The sequence below is a fragment of the Phaethon aethereus genome, assembly GCF_964289735.1.
Source record: "Phaethon aethereus genome assembly, chromosome: 2".
NCBI classification, from domain to species: Eukaryota; Metazoa; Chordata; class Aves; order Phaethontiformes; family Phaethontidae; genus Phaethon; species Phaethon aethereus.
In genome coordinates, this window is record NC_138582.1 from 122,405,307 (window position 1) to 122,422,932 (window position 17,626).

Genomic DNA, 17,626 nt, shown 5'->3' on the forward strand with positions numbered 1-17,626 from the left:
TACAGTCTTTTTTGTTGTGCTACGTAATTCTGAATATTAGGTTTTTACAAACAAATTCAATCCACTGTCCTAATATAGTTACAGATGTTATTCCTAATAATTTGTAATGCTTCATTTCTAGAGACATGTTGCCTATAATCATGAGAAAGGAAGTTATCTTCCAAGAAGATAAATATTATGGACCAAGTGGAAATGGAAATATTTGAATCTTAAAATCCACACAGGATTCTGTAAGAGTATCTATAATGGACACAGGCTGATGACATTGCACAAATGGAAAAATATTTTCTCTTTAAAATCATCCTTGATACTTTTAATAAAGAAAACTGAGATGATTAAAAGGTGATTAAAATTCATAGTAAAAAAATTAACTCTGAGAGTAAAAAGAAAGGAAAAAGTTGACAGGAAGAGTGTTTTGCTGAATTAAGCATCAACTTTTGACACAAAAATTATTCTTATTTTACAACTGAGAGAATGCTATGGAATTGAGTTGCTTACCACTATGCATGACATACTAAAACCAGCATATATTTTAAAATATAGGATAAGCATATATTTGCTCAGGGAATAAAATTAAAATCTATTTTAGCATCTGATTCCCATAACCTGAGACTCAAATAGCACAGAATATGAAACCTCTTCCCACCTAAACAAATGAGAAGCAATAGACACTAGCAGCAAAGTGAGAAAGTGACTACTCACTGTGTACAATCTCTACAATGAATTAAGGGTTTTGTTTATTTTTTAAATGAGGAGCTTAGAAAGATTTTTGAAGACCATTATGGTCAGAAACTGCTAAAAATCTTATTGCTGAAATAAAATTTTAAATGTTTTCCTTCCAAATTTCTTCATATAGATGAGTACATGAGAATAGGAAGATCATACACCTTATCTCTGTCTTCTGTTCTTCTTTGCTGATAAAACCAAATTCTCATCACAAAACCAAATAAGAGAGCCAGTCTGCTTCACATGTCTACTTCATGGTTATAACTCCCACCACAACACAGGGCTAGCTGTGAGTATAAAATAATTTTCTGCAATGGTTATTAATTGTAGCCAAAAGGTATGACTTTTCAGGTCTGGTATTTCCAGAAAAATGTTTTGAGTTTGAGAATTTTGCTTGGGAAATGTGGAAACCCTCAATATCACTTTACAGCATCTCTTACTAAGTAAGAGATGTAAGAAGACACAGACAAAACAAAGCATTCTCACCTGCTGCAATACAGTGGATAAAAACTGCAGCTTTAAATGAAGATCAAAAGCCTTTTGTTTTTCCTAGATAGTGGGAAAGCAGTTAAATAAAAAGGCAGAAAAGTTATATTAACAGCTACAGAGGTTAACATTTATATAGGTTCAGACTTACAGAGAACTTTAGGATAAACAGCAAGGATAAAGAAACTAGCAAATATAAAATACCATAAAATTTAGATTTTACATATATTGCTAAAATGTTTTTAAAATAAAGCAATTCCTAATTTATTTTTGTTTGTGGGATTTAGAGTAACAGATCTCATTAAGACAGATATTGCAAATGACACATCATTTCTCATAAAATGAAACAAATGGGAAACACTGATTTCCACCATCACAAAAAAAAGCAGCACTAGCAATAGGAAGACTTTTGCAGCAGTGTTAAGAAAAAGAAAAGCCAGCTATCTTCAATTTTTGGGCCTATCATGCAAATCAAATTTGCATGACTGCAATTTCAACACTGTGTGTGTTTCTAGTTACAAAAGGGTCGGTGCCTCACTTATGCCACAGTCAGATGCTCATGTTGGAAACACTGGGACTGAGTTAAGCAAGATGTCTTGTGCCAAACCACTTCCTACCGTTTGCTGCTGTCCCTCTCCTGGACTTCACTGTCCCAAAATGAACAAGTAAAACCCTTCATACTACCACTCTCCAGTGTCAAGTCAGGAATCTTAACTTAATCCTCCTAATTTACTTAGGTCTATTTAAACTAAACTGACTGTTTTTGCCTCAAAGTGATGACACAACCACAGTTACCCTGTTGGCTGTGCTGTGACAGAAGTGTCATCCAGCTGAGGAGCATCCCTTTCTTGAAACTCTTCCAGCTAGATCTGAAAGAGCTCATCTGCCACTGCCAAGTCTCTGGGCTGCTTACAAAGGCCAACAAGAAAATACTAACTTTTTTGTTACAGCCTATTTTCCCCCCATTTTGTTACAGCAGCTTACACTAATCTTTGCTGATTTTCTGTAGCTTTATCTGCAAAATGGCTTTCACATTTTCTTCTAAGTAAATAAATCTTTGGTGATCAGACAATCGAAGGAGATTCCCATTGCACACATGCTGGACAGACCGGGCTTGGGCTTGCATGCACGTAAGTAGCAAATCTGAGACTATGAGAATCTTGTTTACAAAGACACTGCATTCCCCACGTGAAGCCTGCTGAAATCTCACCTATTTGCCCTTCTCCAGGTAGATTCAACAGGGCTTTGATTCAGTTGCTCAAACACATGCAGACAAGGTGCTTGAAGTATCTGAGGGTTTTCAAACAACGCTGTTGGATATGACACAGACCTGGGAGATGCACGTTTCCTCTGGACTAGCAGCTTCAGGCCCTGTGGGGTACCCTACGGCATCTCAGATGGACTATCTATATCCATACTTACGCAACTTATTGAGCCCAGAAAGTGTCAGAATTGGAGGAACACAAACATTACTGCCCACTTTTGAAAACTTTTAAAAAATACATGTTTACAGTCTCAATACAACTATTTTGCTTGAAACCAAAGACTCAGACTTTGACAAAATAAACTTAGGATCAACTTAATTTTCCATACTAAAGACCAATAAATAATAGTAAATACATGGCAGAAACCTCTTGAATGGGATTTTTGTCCAGCAAACTATTTAATCCTCAGTTTAAAATGGAACATATATTTGATTACTTTTGTTGAATTGAGAACTTAAAACTTTGGATCCGTTAGCCCAATGTGAAGATTAAAGCCTCATGCCTCTTTTAGAAGAAAAAGCCACTGTTTCTCCTTCCTTAACCAAAATCTTTTTTCTCTGCTGTCATTCAAAATCCTGTGCAAAGATTATCTGCAGTTCATAAACCCTAAAGGTCACTTTTTACAATGCTGGCCACATTCAGTTTTCAATCCTGGACTTTGGAAGACTGCCCAGATAATTAACATCATAATAAAATCCACCAAAACATAAGAATTATTCCAAGCATTTTGCGTATAAAAATGTGAAACAACAGACACATAAATACCTTCCTGGGTTAACAACTCAGATGACATCATTGTACTACACTGTTCAGTTTTATTAGCATAGTAGTAGCAATGTAGTAAAACTACTATACTTAACGCTATTATAGTAAGTTTTCTTGCTTAAGTGAGCCATGGGGTTCTGGCTCCTTTAGGAACTTCTACTTAGTCATTTTTAAAGCTTTCAGGCATATGAAGCTGGATGGCAGTTTCCTGTTAAGGATCTCCAAGGCCAGCCCCAGGCATAGCCACCAGCATACACCACACCAGGGAGCCGGCTGTCTCTTCCGCTGCGGTGACATGCACCCGCATCCACAGCTACCGGCTGTTCCTCTCGCTAAAGAGAGGAGCCAGGCAGATTTTCCAACAAATGTCAATCTCATTATACTGGTAGTCAAAAAGTGCTAATTTGCCTGGTGAGAAATGTAAGATGTACTCTCCCGAGACAAATGTAGGCCCCTGGCACAAATACACATGATGATGCTTGTAGTACATACTTTCCCCAGAATAAGACTTTATAAAACCTAAGATAAGTAAAATGTTTCCACAGAATGAAGGTGTAAATATTTTATGGAAAGAATATTTATGCTGTTACTCACACTGTCAAGGAACTTGGGAGGTTTCACTTAGGGAACAGGATTCCACTGTGCTACTTAACAAACTTACCTAGAGGTTGTCATTCAGAGAAGAGCTACTGGGTGCCCAGTCACATCATAATGTCAACCAAAACCAGCAGGATTTAAACAAAGTTACTAAGCCTTGGTTGTAACATTCTCTGAGCAGAAGTAAATGCATAAAGGGATTAAAATAAATTCCTCAAGCACACAGCACGTTGCATCAAGCTAATGCAAAGAGGAGAGAAACTCAATGTTACTACTGAAGTTTAACTCGCTTGTTTGCATATCTTAGGCAAGTAGGAGTACAAAGTAGGAGACAAAAAGAGAAACACAAGTAAGATTTTAACAACTATTTCAGTTTTTATGTTATGTGGGACTATTTGCAAAAATGGCAGGGGCTATTCTGTTTTTTAAACAGTATTTCTGTAGTTTCCAACATAGTGGTCACAGCAATAGACTGCATTCAAAATGCAGTCTGCATTAGGCATTGCTGAAATTGCCTTCTAGAATGTAATTCTGGGGTATACCATGAAATATAGACCCATGCACTATGTGATTTTTGGTTTGTTCACACGTGAAGCCTAGAGGGGCTGAAGGCTATCTCTAACCCAAGCATAGAGGACTCCATAGCCTTTCATTGCACTACTGAGATGAAAAGGCTTTTCAGGGGTCTGCATACTCCTGAACAACCATGAACTACTTCTGTAGCTTAATAACCACACAACGTTAACTATAAAAGAAAGTCTGCTGCAAGATTATGTTTGTTTTAGAGAGCTGTGAATGTCCACAAGACCATTTTAGGCAACCACAAACTCAGAAGTGTTGAAAATAATTGTGTTGAAGGTCTAAGCGGATTTAAGTCTAAGGCATAAAATTAACTTGTGTTATTTAATACCCACCTAAATCCCCAAGTATCCCACATTAACTAAATAATTAACTGAAGGGTCAGCATTTTCAAACTTGTATCTTAAAGGCAGACATACAGCTCAGTTTGAAGTGAGAACTGAGAACCCGTAAATGCCCAACTTCAGCTAACTCCCCACTCACGACGTGCCAATTCTTACCATTGCTTCAGAGATTAATGTACTAAATAATCATTTTTAAAGCATCATCTCACCGTGTGATTATATGAGATTCCCAGCTTCCACAGCTGCAGATACGTGAAAGTCAGATTTTCGTGGGCACCAGGTACTTAATTTCAAGTGATTCAAAAAGCAATACATGTTTTTTGAAATCCTATTCTACGGTCAGGTGTACTCTAACTAGAAATTTCCTGTGATTTAAGGATGATAATGTGTTCCAGAATAAGCTGGTGAGAATAGAAGATGAAAGGCTAACAGAGACAAGCAGCATGACTAAAATATAAGCAAGATGGCTAAAATACAGTATTTAATTTGTGTATTTAATTCAGGAGCTCAAAGTAGATTGTAGGCACTCCAGCTCTCATTTTAATGGCCAAGAATTAGTGCTTATGTATACCTAATTTGAAACTTGATGCCCAGGTCAGAAGTCTGGGTCTCTGGCCGAGAATGTTAACTGCCAGTCTGAAAAATCTGTAATTCCCTACAAATGCATTCTCCAAAAATCATACTTCTTAAAGAGACAGCATATTGGGACATCTGGCTTTTAAGGCATCTAAAATCACTGGTTCCCTGAAGATATGTTTCCTATGCTTGTCTCCATTGAGACATGCCATCCACTCATCTTAAAGTTAACAAAGTTATTGCATGTTTTATGAGTTTAGCTATGCCTTCGTATTTTAGGTTACCATAGCCACAACTGGTATTATGCACTGTCATCCCTGGTATTTCATTGTAAGATGCTGATCAGCCACCTTTCCAAAGAGAAGGCACGCATCAGAAGATTTTAAGTCATCTTTAAGGACAACTGTTAAGAGTAAGAATGAAAGCAGCCTGCTTGTTTCTCTACAGCTGCAGCAAGTTCTGCTATCAATTCTGCTGAAGTCATGACCATGAATAATACCATGCCATAAAATGGCACATTTTGTTTTCTTTATTATAGACAGAAAGAATATATACTGCAACCATGAATGACTAAGACTTTTTCTTCATCCAAAACCAGTAAAGAAATAGGAACTGCAAGTATTCCCTTGTTGCTGAACATGGTATGTTTCTTTTTTTTTTTAAACTTAAGCAAATTTTACTGAGAAAAAAAATATTAATCTTTGCATTGTTTTAAATAACTGACATACAAATGTTAAAGAATCAAATTAGAGGAGGAAAAAACAACTAATATTACTTTGCAGATGCATACAGATGAGTAAGTACACCATGAAACACACATTTGCCATTTTCTGTGCTCAGTTCACCATATAGAAGCATTTCAGAAAGTCCTATTCACAGCCTTTAATTCTAGACTTTAATTGCATCATGTGATACCCTAGCCAGCCTAGATATCCTGTTGCAGAATTTGATATTGCTGGTTTGCCTTTGTAAACCAAAGACAAGCTAAACTGAATGATGCTAACAAGCACTAGTGATAAAGCTTTTATTTAATCTCCTTAGAAAGGTTGTGTGTACATCATAGAAGTGTTTGCATACATGATGATGAAAATACTTACACTGCTGTGTAGTCCATGGCTAAATAACTCAGAATCAGAGTCAAAGAATACTTAAGTTTGGAAAGGACCTCTGGAGATCGCCTAGTCCAACACTGCTGCTCAAAGCCCAGGGCTGTGTCCAGTCAAATTTTGATTATCTCCATTGATGTAGACTCTACAATCTCTCTGGAAAACCTATTCCAGCATTTGATCACCCTCATAGTGAAAAAGCTTTTTATGTTTAGATGGAATTTCTTGTATTTTAGTTTGTGCCCACTGCTTCTTGTCCTGTCACTGGACACAGGTGAGAAGGGTCCGATTCCCACTTCTTTATTTCCCACCTCAAACACTGCCCCCCCATCAGGTATTTATACACATTGAAGAGAACCTCCTTGAGCCTTGTATTCTCCAGGCTAGACAATTCCAGCTTCCTTAGCCTCTCCTCACATGATAGATGCCCCAGTCTTTTAATCATCACTGTGGCCCTTCACTGGGCCCACTTCAGTATGTCCATGTGTCCCTTGTAGTGGGGAGCCCAGAACAGGATACAGCACTCCAGAAGTGACCACACCTGTATTGAACAGAAGGGAATAATCACCTTCCTCAATCTGTTGGATGCTGGTGACCTTCTTTTCTTCAGGTGCACATTGCTGGCTTATGTTCAGCTTGGTGTCTACCAGGACCCCTATATCCTTTTCTGCCAAGCTGTTTCCCAGCCAGATGGCCTCCAGCTGGTATGGGTGCATGTCATAACTGCTTCCCAGGTGCAGGACTTTGCATTTCCCTTTGTTGAACTTCATGAGGTTCTGTTGGCCCATTTCTTCAGCCTGTCAAGATCCTCTGAATAACAACAGAACCATCTCATGTATCAGCCACTCCTCCAAATTTAGGGTACACTCTGTCTCACTGCCTCTGTCAATAGTGAAGATGGTAAACAGTACTGGTCCCAGTATTGACCACTGGGGTATACCACTAGTGACTGGTCTTCAGCTGGATTTCGAGCCTCTGATCACAACCCTTTCGGCCCAGCAACTCAGGCAATTTTCAATCCATCTCACTATCTACTTATCCAGTCCTTATTTGCTCAATTTGTCTGTGAGGATGTTATGAGACAGTGTTGAAAGCCTTGTTAAAGTCAAAATAAACAATATTCAGTGCTCTGAATGCCTCAGATTACCATGATGTTTCAAAGATGAATAAGAGTGGCCTCCAATGACATGGGCCAGTTCCCTCAGCTCTTGTCAGCGCATCCCCATTGGATGCCATGCACGTGTATATGTCCCATTTGTTGAAATATCTGCTAACTTGATCCTCCTCTGCCAAGGGTAAGTCTTCACTGCTCCAGACTTTCCCATAGGTCTCAGGGGCCTGGGATTCTTGAGGGCAAATCTTAGCTGTAAACTGAGGTGAAAACAATGTCATGTAACTTAGCCTTTTCCATGTTTTGTGTCACCACGTCACTGCAGTAGTGAGCCCTGCTTTCCCCCATCTGTCTTTTGCTGCTGATATATCCATAGAAGCCTTTCTTCTTTTCCTTCGTGTCCCACACCAGATTCAACTCCATCATTGGCTTTACTGATACCATCCCTGCACACTTGGGCAGCGTCTCTATCATCCACCTGGGTCACTTGATCCTGCTTCCACCTCCTGGTGTATTAGTTATTTATATAATTTGAACAAACCACCTTTCAAATGGTGAAGAACAGATTTCCTTTAGAGAGTTGATCACACCACCTGTCAAAGCTGAGCTGCTGTGCAGACAAGATGCCAAGAAGTGAGTCAAGACACACAGCAGACAAGAGTGAGCCTAAGTTGACCTAAGGGATAAGCATGCTTGACTGGCAAGGGGAAGTGCTGGGCTTCTCCAGCACCAAATTCAAGCACACCGCATGAGCTGAAGAGAAATTCAGAGGTAGAAAGGGAAGAGAGCAGGTGGTATGTCCTGTGGAGTAACACTGAAATCAGATATCTCATCACAAGGGTGAAATGGCACAAATGGAGGATCTCATATATTATCAGAACTGACACTGGATTTCTGTTTCACTAGAATATGTTACTACTCAGAGAGGCCTATTAGCTGACAGACTAACAGGGTTGGAAAGCATTAAAGAAGCACAAAATATTCCAATAGAGAGGGAAAAGGAGAATCTATGACATCAGAATGAGATGCATAATACTAAAAATGAGAGAGGCAAATTAAAAGGCCCGAAAAAACCACTTAAACCAGCTGGTTACCAAGGAGGGAAAAAAGAGAACTGGATATGTTTTTAAATAAAAATGTGTAAGACAACTCTCAGTCAGTATAAAGTGACACAATTCCATTAATATCAGTCACTTAAAAGGTTTATTACACAAACTAAGTTCACTGCTTTGAATTGATGCTGTAGGCTCACAGGAAGGAACACACACCTTAATTGAAGTTTTACCTGCACAAGGGCTGCAGGGTCAGACCCAGTGTAAAGGACCTCATTTTTTTTAAGCAAGTGTTTAATTTTCTAACCACAGGTTTCTCTTTCTGCATTCTAACTCTTACAATACTGTCCCCACTCCCCTACAACGACTGCTTACCTTCTTTAACTCTTCCTGAATACTTCTACCATTTTCCTCCGAGGACAAACTCTCCTTCTGGTTTTCAGGGTCTGTTCTAGGTTCTGAGTCTTGTTCTTCACCAGAAGATGTTTCCTTGTCACTCATTTTAGCAGCAAGCTGAAATAACCGTGATTTAAGCTCCTCCTCCATAAGGTCAGGCTTGATATTATGACGCTGATCCTCACTGCTGACATCTGTTTCTGATAAATCATCGAAATCCTACAAAGAAATTAGAAGAATGGTATAATTACTGTATAGGCACAGAAAGAAAAACAAACAGCTTCCTCGAAAAGTATATGATCACTCTGCAGGGGAAGCTAGAAAGCAAGCACACTAAGTGCGCTGATAAAAAAATACCACGTCTTTACAGAGGAATGTCAGTAAACCCACACTTGCATTATATTTATCATTCCTGCTTACTTTTATATAATTTAAAAAGGAACTATCAAAATTACTATGTATCTGTGTGCAACTAATAACATATGCCTAAATGGCATTTCCCATTCTCAGCACTGCACTGCCATCACTCTCAGGCATGGTGCAGCTAAAGAAAATGAAGTGTGGGAATGAAATAACTTGTGACCCGGCAGTTGTGTCCAACTTTCAGCTGAAAGCTGTGCTTGAGTTCCCCGACTGCTTGGTCTTGAGCATTGTCTATGTTTTTCTTAAAGACTACCGGCAACAGGTTTTGAAAAATCTTTTTTATTACATGATGCTGCTTAAGATTTTCAGTTTTCCCAGTGATTATTTACATAGGTGGATCCTCTACAGTGACGATTATCTTCCAGACAGCAACCTCCTTGGACCAAGTTCAAGCTTTAGGAGCACCTTTTCTTACTCTTGGATCCTTAAAGGTGGGAAGTACGCAGAGGCTCAGTTAAGTACAGTGGGTGTTACAGACTCGATCACAAGTCCCTTGCTTTGGAGGCCGAACAGAAGAAAAGCAAAATCTCTTTGCACATCTGTTTAGCGGGGTACCTGCCCAACATGTAATAATGTGGAAAAGGGGCTATTTTTGTCAGCCCTTGCGGGAAATCTGAAAATACCTCACGGTTGTTCCAAAAAGTAATGTTCAGATACATATTAATTCATTTTTTGTATCTGTGCTATCTGATTAGGACACAAATTCCCCTGATTTCCACCACAGTCCATGGAGTGAGACAGGCATCTCCCAGAGCAACCTGCTCCACCTGTAGCATTAACTGCCTTCTGGAAATGTTATTTTCTCCCTGCTGACTGCTAAGAGAAAGTTTTGAATCATTCGACCCTTCATTTAGTGCTTCATTCAAGTCCATAAAGTAAGGTGGAATTAGGTGGTTTTAAAAGTGATGAATTCTTTGAAATGGAGCATAATCATGACAAAACCACCCAGAAGGAGGCTATGAGGAATGCAGCCTGGGTCCCAGGAGGGGTTAGCACATCACAGCGGCTCTGAGAGGATGATCTGGAGCAATTCTCAGATAGGAAATTATTCCTGTTTGCCTTACGCTCTCCTACTGTGACAAGACCAGACACTGCTGGAGAGACTAAAAGCGGTGTTCTCTCTGCCATTCATACATAAACAGGAGATTTGCTTTGCAGCGCTACTCTCTCTTCAGCCACAGCAGCAATATTTGTGGGTAGACCAATTACCTCTAGTTCTCACTGGAAATGTTAACTCTGACAACTCCCTCAAAATCCTACCTGTCAAACTGCTCTTAATGGATTGACACATCGTGTCCATAATGTCAGTCCTCATCTCTCATACAGTAAACCGTACTGTAGTACCTGGCACTTTCACAGCTTTCTGAACAATTTTTGTCTGCAGTTATCTGTGAATTAATTATTATTATTTCTGCCAAATGAGCCTTGAAGGTGTTCTGAATAAGAGCAAGAACAAGATTTCAAATCACTGTGTTTCCACTTCAGTTTAATACAATATGCTTTTATATACATGTAGAAGACTGGTGTCATTTCACCTTTTTAATTAAAAACCTGTACTCACCATAATGGTCCTTCCTCAAATTGTAAGAAGAGATTTTTTTTCAGACATATCTTGCATGTCATTCAACAACTCATTACAACCTCCACCCAACAATCTGCTAATGAAAAATACCTACTGCTAAACTACTATAAAAAAATCTGAAAGTTGTTGCTGAATCACTCAGTTCATCAATTTGTACCGAGGAGAGAAACAATCATAATTTATGGCATTTACAGGATAGAAAGCACAGCTAAACTGTGCACTTGTATTTAGGAGAATACAGTTTAGTCGTGATTCATCACATTAAACTTGAGCTATTTACAGTTAGGTATCTATTCTAAGCTAATTACTAGAATCTCTCTTTACTTGAGTTACCTCCATTTATTTAATAGGTTTAGGATTACAAGATTTGCTAGTGAGCTCTGACAGCTCTGCACCAGGGGTGTGGGCTTCCTCTAGCAGCGTCTAGGCAGGAAGATTACAGTTTACCTTGGGTTGAGTCTGCAAGGAAGAGAAGACAATCCCATTCTATGGAGGCCAAGATCAAGCTTGTAAAGACAAAAGTTTGCTATTCTTGTTTAAATAAGCTGACAAACGTGTATAAAATCCAGTGGAGCAGTGAGGGAGGCTGGCAGTCCAAAGGGGCAGGTTTTCCCACATTTCCACCTCACTGCTGTACCATGAAGTACTGACAGACTTCATCATGCAACAACACATGCATGATTCCTCTGGGGGCTTCTTACATAGACCTTCTTAGCTTTAACTGCTTAGCAGCTGTATTGGAGGAGCAAGACACACATAGCCTCATGGAAAGCACCACCTGTTAATTTAAAGAATCCATACTGGCAACAGCAGAATCACAACTCCTCTTGAGCCTGAAAAAATACCAGTCTTCCTAGGATCACAGATGGCAGCACCTTTTAGGTTGATCTCTACTGTCTCTATCCAAAGATCAGTGAAATCCTGTAGAGCCCTCCAGCAGACTTCCCATGCATTTTGGAGGAAGGCCTGGCAGGACAATATTGCTACATTGCCCAGCTTCAGCAGGGTAAAAAATTGAGGATGTAGTTTTATGAAACAAGGTGAGCTAACGTTCACAACCTAGTGCTGCTGAAAGAGTCATCCTGCACTGTCCTGTTATTTACCCGGTTGTGACGAGTTGCATAGGCTCAGCAAAGGGGTCCAAATGTCTGCTAGACCTGACAAGGGAGAGATATTGCACCACGCTGGAGGCAGGTGGAGGGAAGGCAGACAGGAAGGAGGTGTTCCTCTTTCAGCAGCACGCTGCTATGTTACCTTAGCCACATGTTACACCGCTACCAAAATGTTCCCAACTCCAGCTTATGCTTTAACACATATAAAAGAATCATCCTAACTCATTGGCTGGGAAATTTAAAGAGCTTTTTGCTACATTTGCCAGAACAGGTGAAAGTCATGAGCTGCCTTGGCATCCCTAGGGTTTTATTCCATGTTAGCTAAATTTGTGTTATGAATACACATTGTTTCTTGGGGGAGGACTTGCCTTGAGGGTATTGATTTTATTACAGCTGGATTCAGGTATCCCTATTATCCACCCTTCTCCTTTCCAACCTCCTTACAATGAGCAGGTGGAGTATTTACATTTGCAAGAATTGTTAGCTCCTGCTTACACGCAGAGATAATGATATCCTGTAATGCCACACTTTGTGGTTTCTGTTACCAGTAGGCTGCTTGGCTTGTGTGTTGAGCTTTTCAAGATGGTAGCAGTGAACTATTTGTGAGGAGATGATACTTCTTTCATGGATTAACAGATTAAAAATGCATTAGATGCCATGACAACAATAAAAAAAATGAGGGGTACTATTATTATTATTATTTATTTAATAGATGCTATCTTAAACTTCATTATTCTTTACTGTTCACACTTTGGCTCTATCTGGTAAGTTTAATGACATCTTTGTGTTTGTATAAATCATTGTGTAAATTCTCATTTACATCTATCAGCAACATATAATATTAACATCTGCAAACAAGAATAAAGGGCTACCGCTTTATGTGAAAACAGAGCTTCAGTGAGGGCCTAGCACACCAAGGCAGCCACAAACCCAGTCTCATTAAAAGAAAATCAGGTGTTTCTAATGCAAGTGTAAGTCTTTTAGCAGACAATGAACTAGGAAATACACCTTTCCTCATACACACTGTCCAAATCCTTCCATGCAAATGGCTGATAACTCAATGTAATCCTAGTGAACAAATAGAAGCCCCAAAATAAAGCAAGCAAGCCAAGTACTGGCTTGGAGGCTCCAGAACCAAATCCATATTATACTATAAACTCTGAGAGAAAGGCCCTTCCATACAGACAACCAAAAATCAGAAGCTATAGTTTTTAGGAGAAGACACAAATTGTGAGGTTTGCAGGCAGTTTCTCAGCGAGGGCCGGTGTACTTTCAGAGCAGCTATTTTCCATAAATACATCCCAAGCGCCATCCCGTGGGGACTGGCAGTCTGACAGCACTCACTCCTTACCTGGCTGCAGGGCAGGAGGGCTGTAATTAACAGGTGGAGGTCTCCTGAGCAAAGCAGCAAACTCATAATGAGGACGTTTTCTTCACTTGAAGCAATTAAGCCACTCTCCTTTCCACCAGAAATATAAGAATTGCAACTACAGTAAGCAACATCTCCTCTCAAAAAGATAATGAAAGCCAATATATCAATATAATTATTAATAATAACATCAATTCTTAGTATTACTAATAATAATGAAAGCAGACAGAGATTGGTGGTTTGAGTTGCAATTTCGTGTAAAAAGTTACAATCTGAATGACTGGTTTAAGACCACATATGAAGCTTCCTTAAGTTTATGCTGTCTGCAGTTCTCCATGCACCTACACTATCATTTGGTACAAACTATTACATGTAGGGCTCTCTCTCCTGCTGCCTCAATCATTTTACCAAAATCAATACGTTACTTTGGGGATTATATGAAACCCTGACATCCCTTTAATCTCATTTTTGTCTTTCTAATTTATTATCATACCTCAAATCATATTCCATATGCTCGTGATCATTTTAATCACTTCCTAGAATTGCTCAACCATGCAACATCCTTGCCATAAACTGTAGTAGCCAGTCCATTCCTGCTCCCAGCAGTGCTTGTGTACCAGAGGCTGCAGTAACAGTTCTCTGAATGTGGCAGTAGCTATCAAATTAGCCACCAGGGTGTATCTATGTGTCCAAACACGAACTAAATGTATGGAAACCCACCCATCCATAAACCTCCTAGTGAGAATTTCATTGCTTTGAAAACAGTAGCGTGATCTGGAGGCATGCGTGCCTCCACCTTCCCCGTGGTGGCTGAGGGTGAAGGACAGCAGGAAGAGCCTTTTAGCCTCAGGGGTAAAATGAAGGGGAGAATGGGTCAGAATCCCAAACCTTGCATTTTTTGCACAACAGAGAGGTATAAGCAGCACTTAAGACGCAAAGCAGCTCTCAAAAGAATTGGAAAGAACAATCATTTTCCGCAGCAGCTTGCACTTTGAAGAATACACTAAGCTGATGAAGGATGCCATCACGTATGTCTGGAAGAACCCTGCCTTTCTGGAAGCACCTGTCTTTCTGTTCTCCACTGGATGAACACCTCCAGGGCACCTTCCCTGTGAGCTCTGCTCTTCTATACTCTGTAGGGCAGCAGTAACTTGAAAGCCACAATATGAATACAGTCACACATAGACACACAGAGTATGCATAAATACACAAAGCCAGAAAGGGAAATGCAGAAGTCTGTGTACAAAATATGGTCTTTGTGCAGTCCCTGGAAAATTCTGTAATTCTGTCTAATGTTCTGAGAAGTCATTGATGGCCACTGACATATTGTTAGGGTACATTATCTTACATAACTCCCCTTCAACAACTGTACATTATAAATGTATGAGGACATGAGTATAAATGAATCGGTACAAAACACCTGCACCTGTCTCCTAAAAGCAGATGGAATAGATACAGAATTAATGATAGTTTACCCATCATTAAAAACCTGATGAAATCCTAGAATCCTGATCTTGACTTATGATCGCTGTACTGATGTCTTTCTACAGGAAATATAGGCTAATAGCATAAGCAAAGAAAAACAATTCCAGCCATCCTAAAATTGCTCAGACGGCTTTAAAGACTGGATTGGGTTGCTTGTAGTCAGAGGCATAGGGAGAAGACAGCATTTAGCTCATTGCTTCAGGCTTACCATTACTCTATGCAACAATGATGCAGCTTCAGGATGTAAGAGGGGTAGGACATGAGAAATGGAGCTGGACAAGAGGTCAATATTCTCCTCATCCAGCTGGGTTATTAGAGTTAGAAGAGGGCTTGTACTGCTAAAAAAGTTTTGTGGGACAACGAGATCCTTTATATAATATCAGCCCCAGGCCTGGAAAAACTCCAGAGAAGGCTTCTTGGCTTTCTGGTTATCCCAGACTTGTTGTTTAAAAGAAATTTCTGAAGAGTACTTTGCTGTCTTCAAGTTGTATGATCAGTTTTTCCAAGTTTGAGCTGTTACATTCGGTTAGTTTGGTTTTTTTGTTTTTTTAAAATCAATTGACAAATTATTTAAATGAAAGTAGTTTGCAAACACTCACCCTACCATATCAGCACTCATAATCAAGTGACCAATTAAAAGTGGACATCACTCGGATTGTATTTCAAAAAATGCCCTTTCTGAATTTCTGTTGCTCATTAGCATTATCCCTTACCAGGATATTTGCAAACAGCACACAGAAGATTCGCAGACATACGAGTTATTTCTTGCTCCCAGAAGAAAAGAGTTAAAAAAAAACCCAAGGCAACAAAAGAGGTGATTAGTCAACATCTGTTAGCTGTTGGCAAATCCTGACTGTTTTTTTTTTAAGAGCACAGTATTTTGCAGCATTAACAATGTCATTGATCAGATGGAAGTGGCATATTTGAGAACGAGGCAATGCCTATTCATGGTGTATATAATACTTTACCTTTGCTCCTTCTCAGCTAGGAGGCATAAGGAAGATAAAGCTTGCAAGAACGCTCCGCCTCCCACTTACGATTCATGTGTTATTGCTAGCATAGCTTAATTTGTTTTGCCCAGCTCTTTTTGCAAACGTATTTGATAAGGACAAACACAATTACCTGACTTAAATTCATCTTGTTGGCTTTTGTGCGTTTTTTTTCTTCACATAATTCTTCAGAGATTGCTTTGTTCTTCCTCCACCTTCTTGATCTCTTTTCTAAATCATAATGGACTTCTTCAGTCTCACTGCTGTCCGAATACTCCAAGCTGGTTGCCTGTGGATTGAAATTTACATCCAGTTCTCCATGGAAATGTTTTTTTTCCATTCTGGGCATATCAGTTTGAGTTCTGCTTTGTAACCAGAGAAGTTTGCTAGGTCCTTTAGCTTCCTGGGAAGAGTTTACTGAAGATGTTTCCGAATCGGAGAACAGTGTCTCAGTATTGGTGTATAACCCAGAGGAAGGGGAGGTCACTGCCTGGTACTGATCATTGCCATAAACCCATTCAGTACCATACTGGGAATTGGTAAAATAGAAATCATCTGGTAATTGCCGAGGTCTCCGACGCAGCTTGTTCAAGGCCACATTCCAGTCATAGTCATCCTCGCTGTCTGAGCCCATCTCGTCATAGGCAGACACAACGCTGGATTCATTCTCCAAAGCTTTGAACACTTGACTCTTTGGTTTAGCGAGCATTCGAGGACGAGGCAAAGTGACATTCTGCAAAGCTACCCAGTTTCCATCAGTGCTTTGAAAAACAGAAGGCGGATCTATAAAAATGAGACACAAAAAATTGTGATCACAGTGTGAAACGCTCATTTTACTTTTCAGTTTGCGACCAACTGGCCAGAAATTGGAGGGTTCAACAAAACTAATGAACAAATGTAAGTGTTGCTGCTACATGAATTCTCTCATTTTGTGAGCCATGCTGACATACTCCTTTTAATCAGAAGCCACCACTTAAAGCCATGGTGATGACTATTTAAAATGTGAGAGTACTTAGACCAACGTTTTTTTTCTAAAAGAATTAATAGGAAAGGCTGAGGGAACATCAGTACACAGACATATATAAATCCTGTGTTTTGTAAATGTCTTCAATTCTGTGTGCAGTTCTGGTGCCCCATCTCAAAAAGGAAAGATGGAAAAGGGATCAGAGTAGAGCAACAAAGATTGCACCAGGTTCTGAACCGGCTTCCGTTCAAGGAATGACAAAGTAAGCCAGAGCTCTGTCATCTGAAGGAGAGAAGACTGAGAGGATACATGCTAAAAGAGATGGGGGAATCTATTCCAGCCTAACTACTAGAGAACATCAAGTGAAAGTAGTGAAATCAAGGTTCAAAACAAATAAAAGAAAGTGGGATGCAATGGGTACCAGGAGCTTCTTGCCTAAGGGTGTTATGGATGCTAGAAATGAATCTGGGATAAAACAGAGATGGCTATGGACATGGAAAAGTAAACATAGTAAACACTAAGGTTTACTAAATACCAAAAAACACATCTATCTGAGATAGTCATTAAGCTGAAAATTCTGGAGGTTCAGAGCCTACGCAAAGGCAGCATGAAAAATACTTGCTTTCTCCTAATCTTTCCTAGGCTCTTGCTTACGGTTACTGTTGCTGCTGTTGTTGTATCCTAGACTAAATGAGCTTT

At 39.6% G+C, this 17,626-nt stretch overlaps 1 protein-coding gene across 1 annotated transcript in view; it reads right to left on the reverse strand.

The window, feature by feature from the left end:
* MYRIP (myosin VIIA and Rab interacting protein) overlaps positions 1 to 17,626 on the reverse strand; it is a gene marked incomplete at its 3' end in the record, with an annotated part of 219,233 nt that overhangs the window by 14,078 nt on the left and 187,529 nt on the right. Inside the window, 6 exon segments of the mRNA XM_081996624.1 lie at positions 1,213 to 1,275; positions 8,983 to 9,222; positions 13,472 to 13,477; positions 13,479 to 13,508; positions 13,510 to 13,515; positions 16,097 to 16,818. Of these exon segments, the coding sequence (XP_081852750.1) occupies positions 1,213 to 1,275; positions 8,983 to 9,222; positions 13,472 to 13,477; positions 13,479 to 13,508; positions 13,510 to 13,515; positions 16,097 to 16,818 (1,067 nt within the window).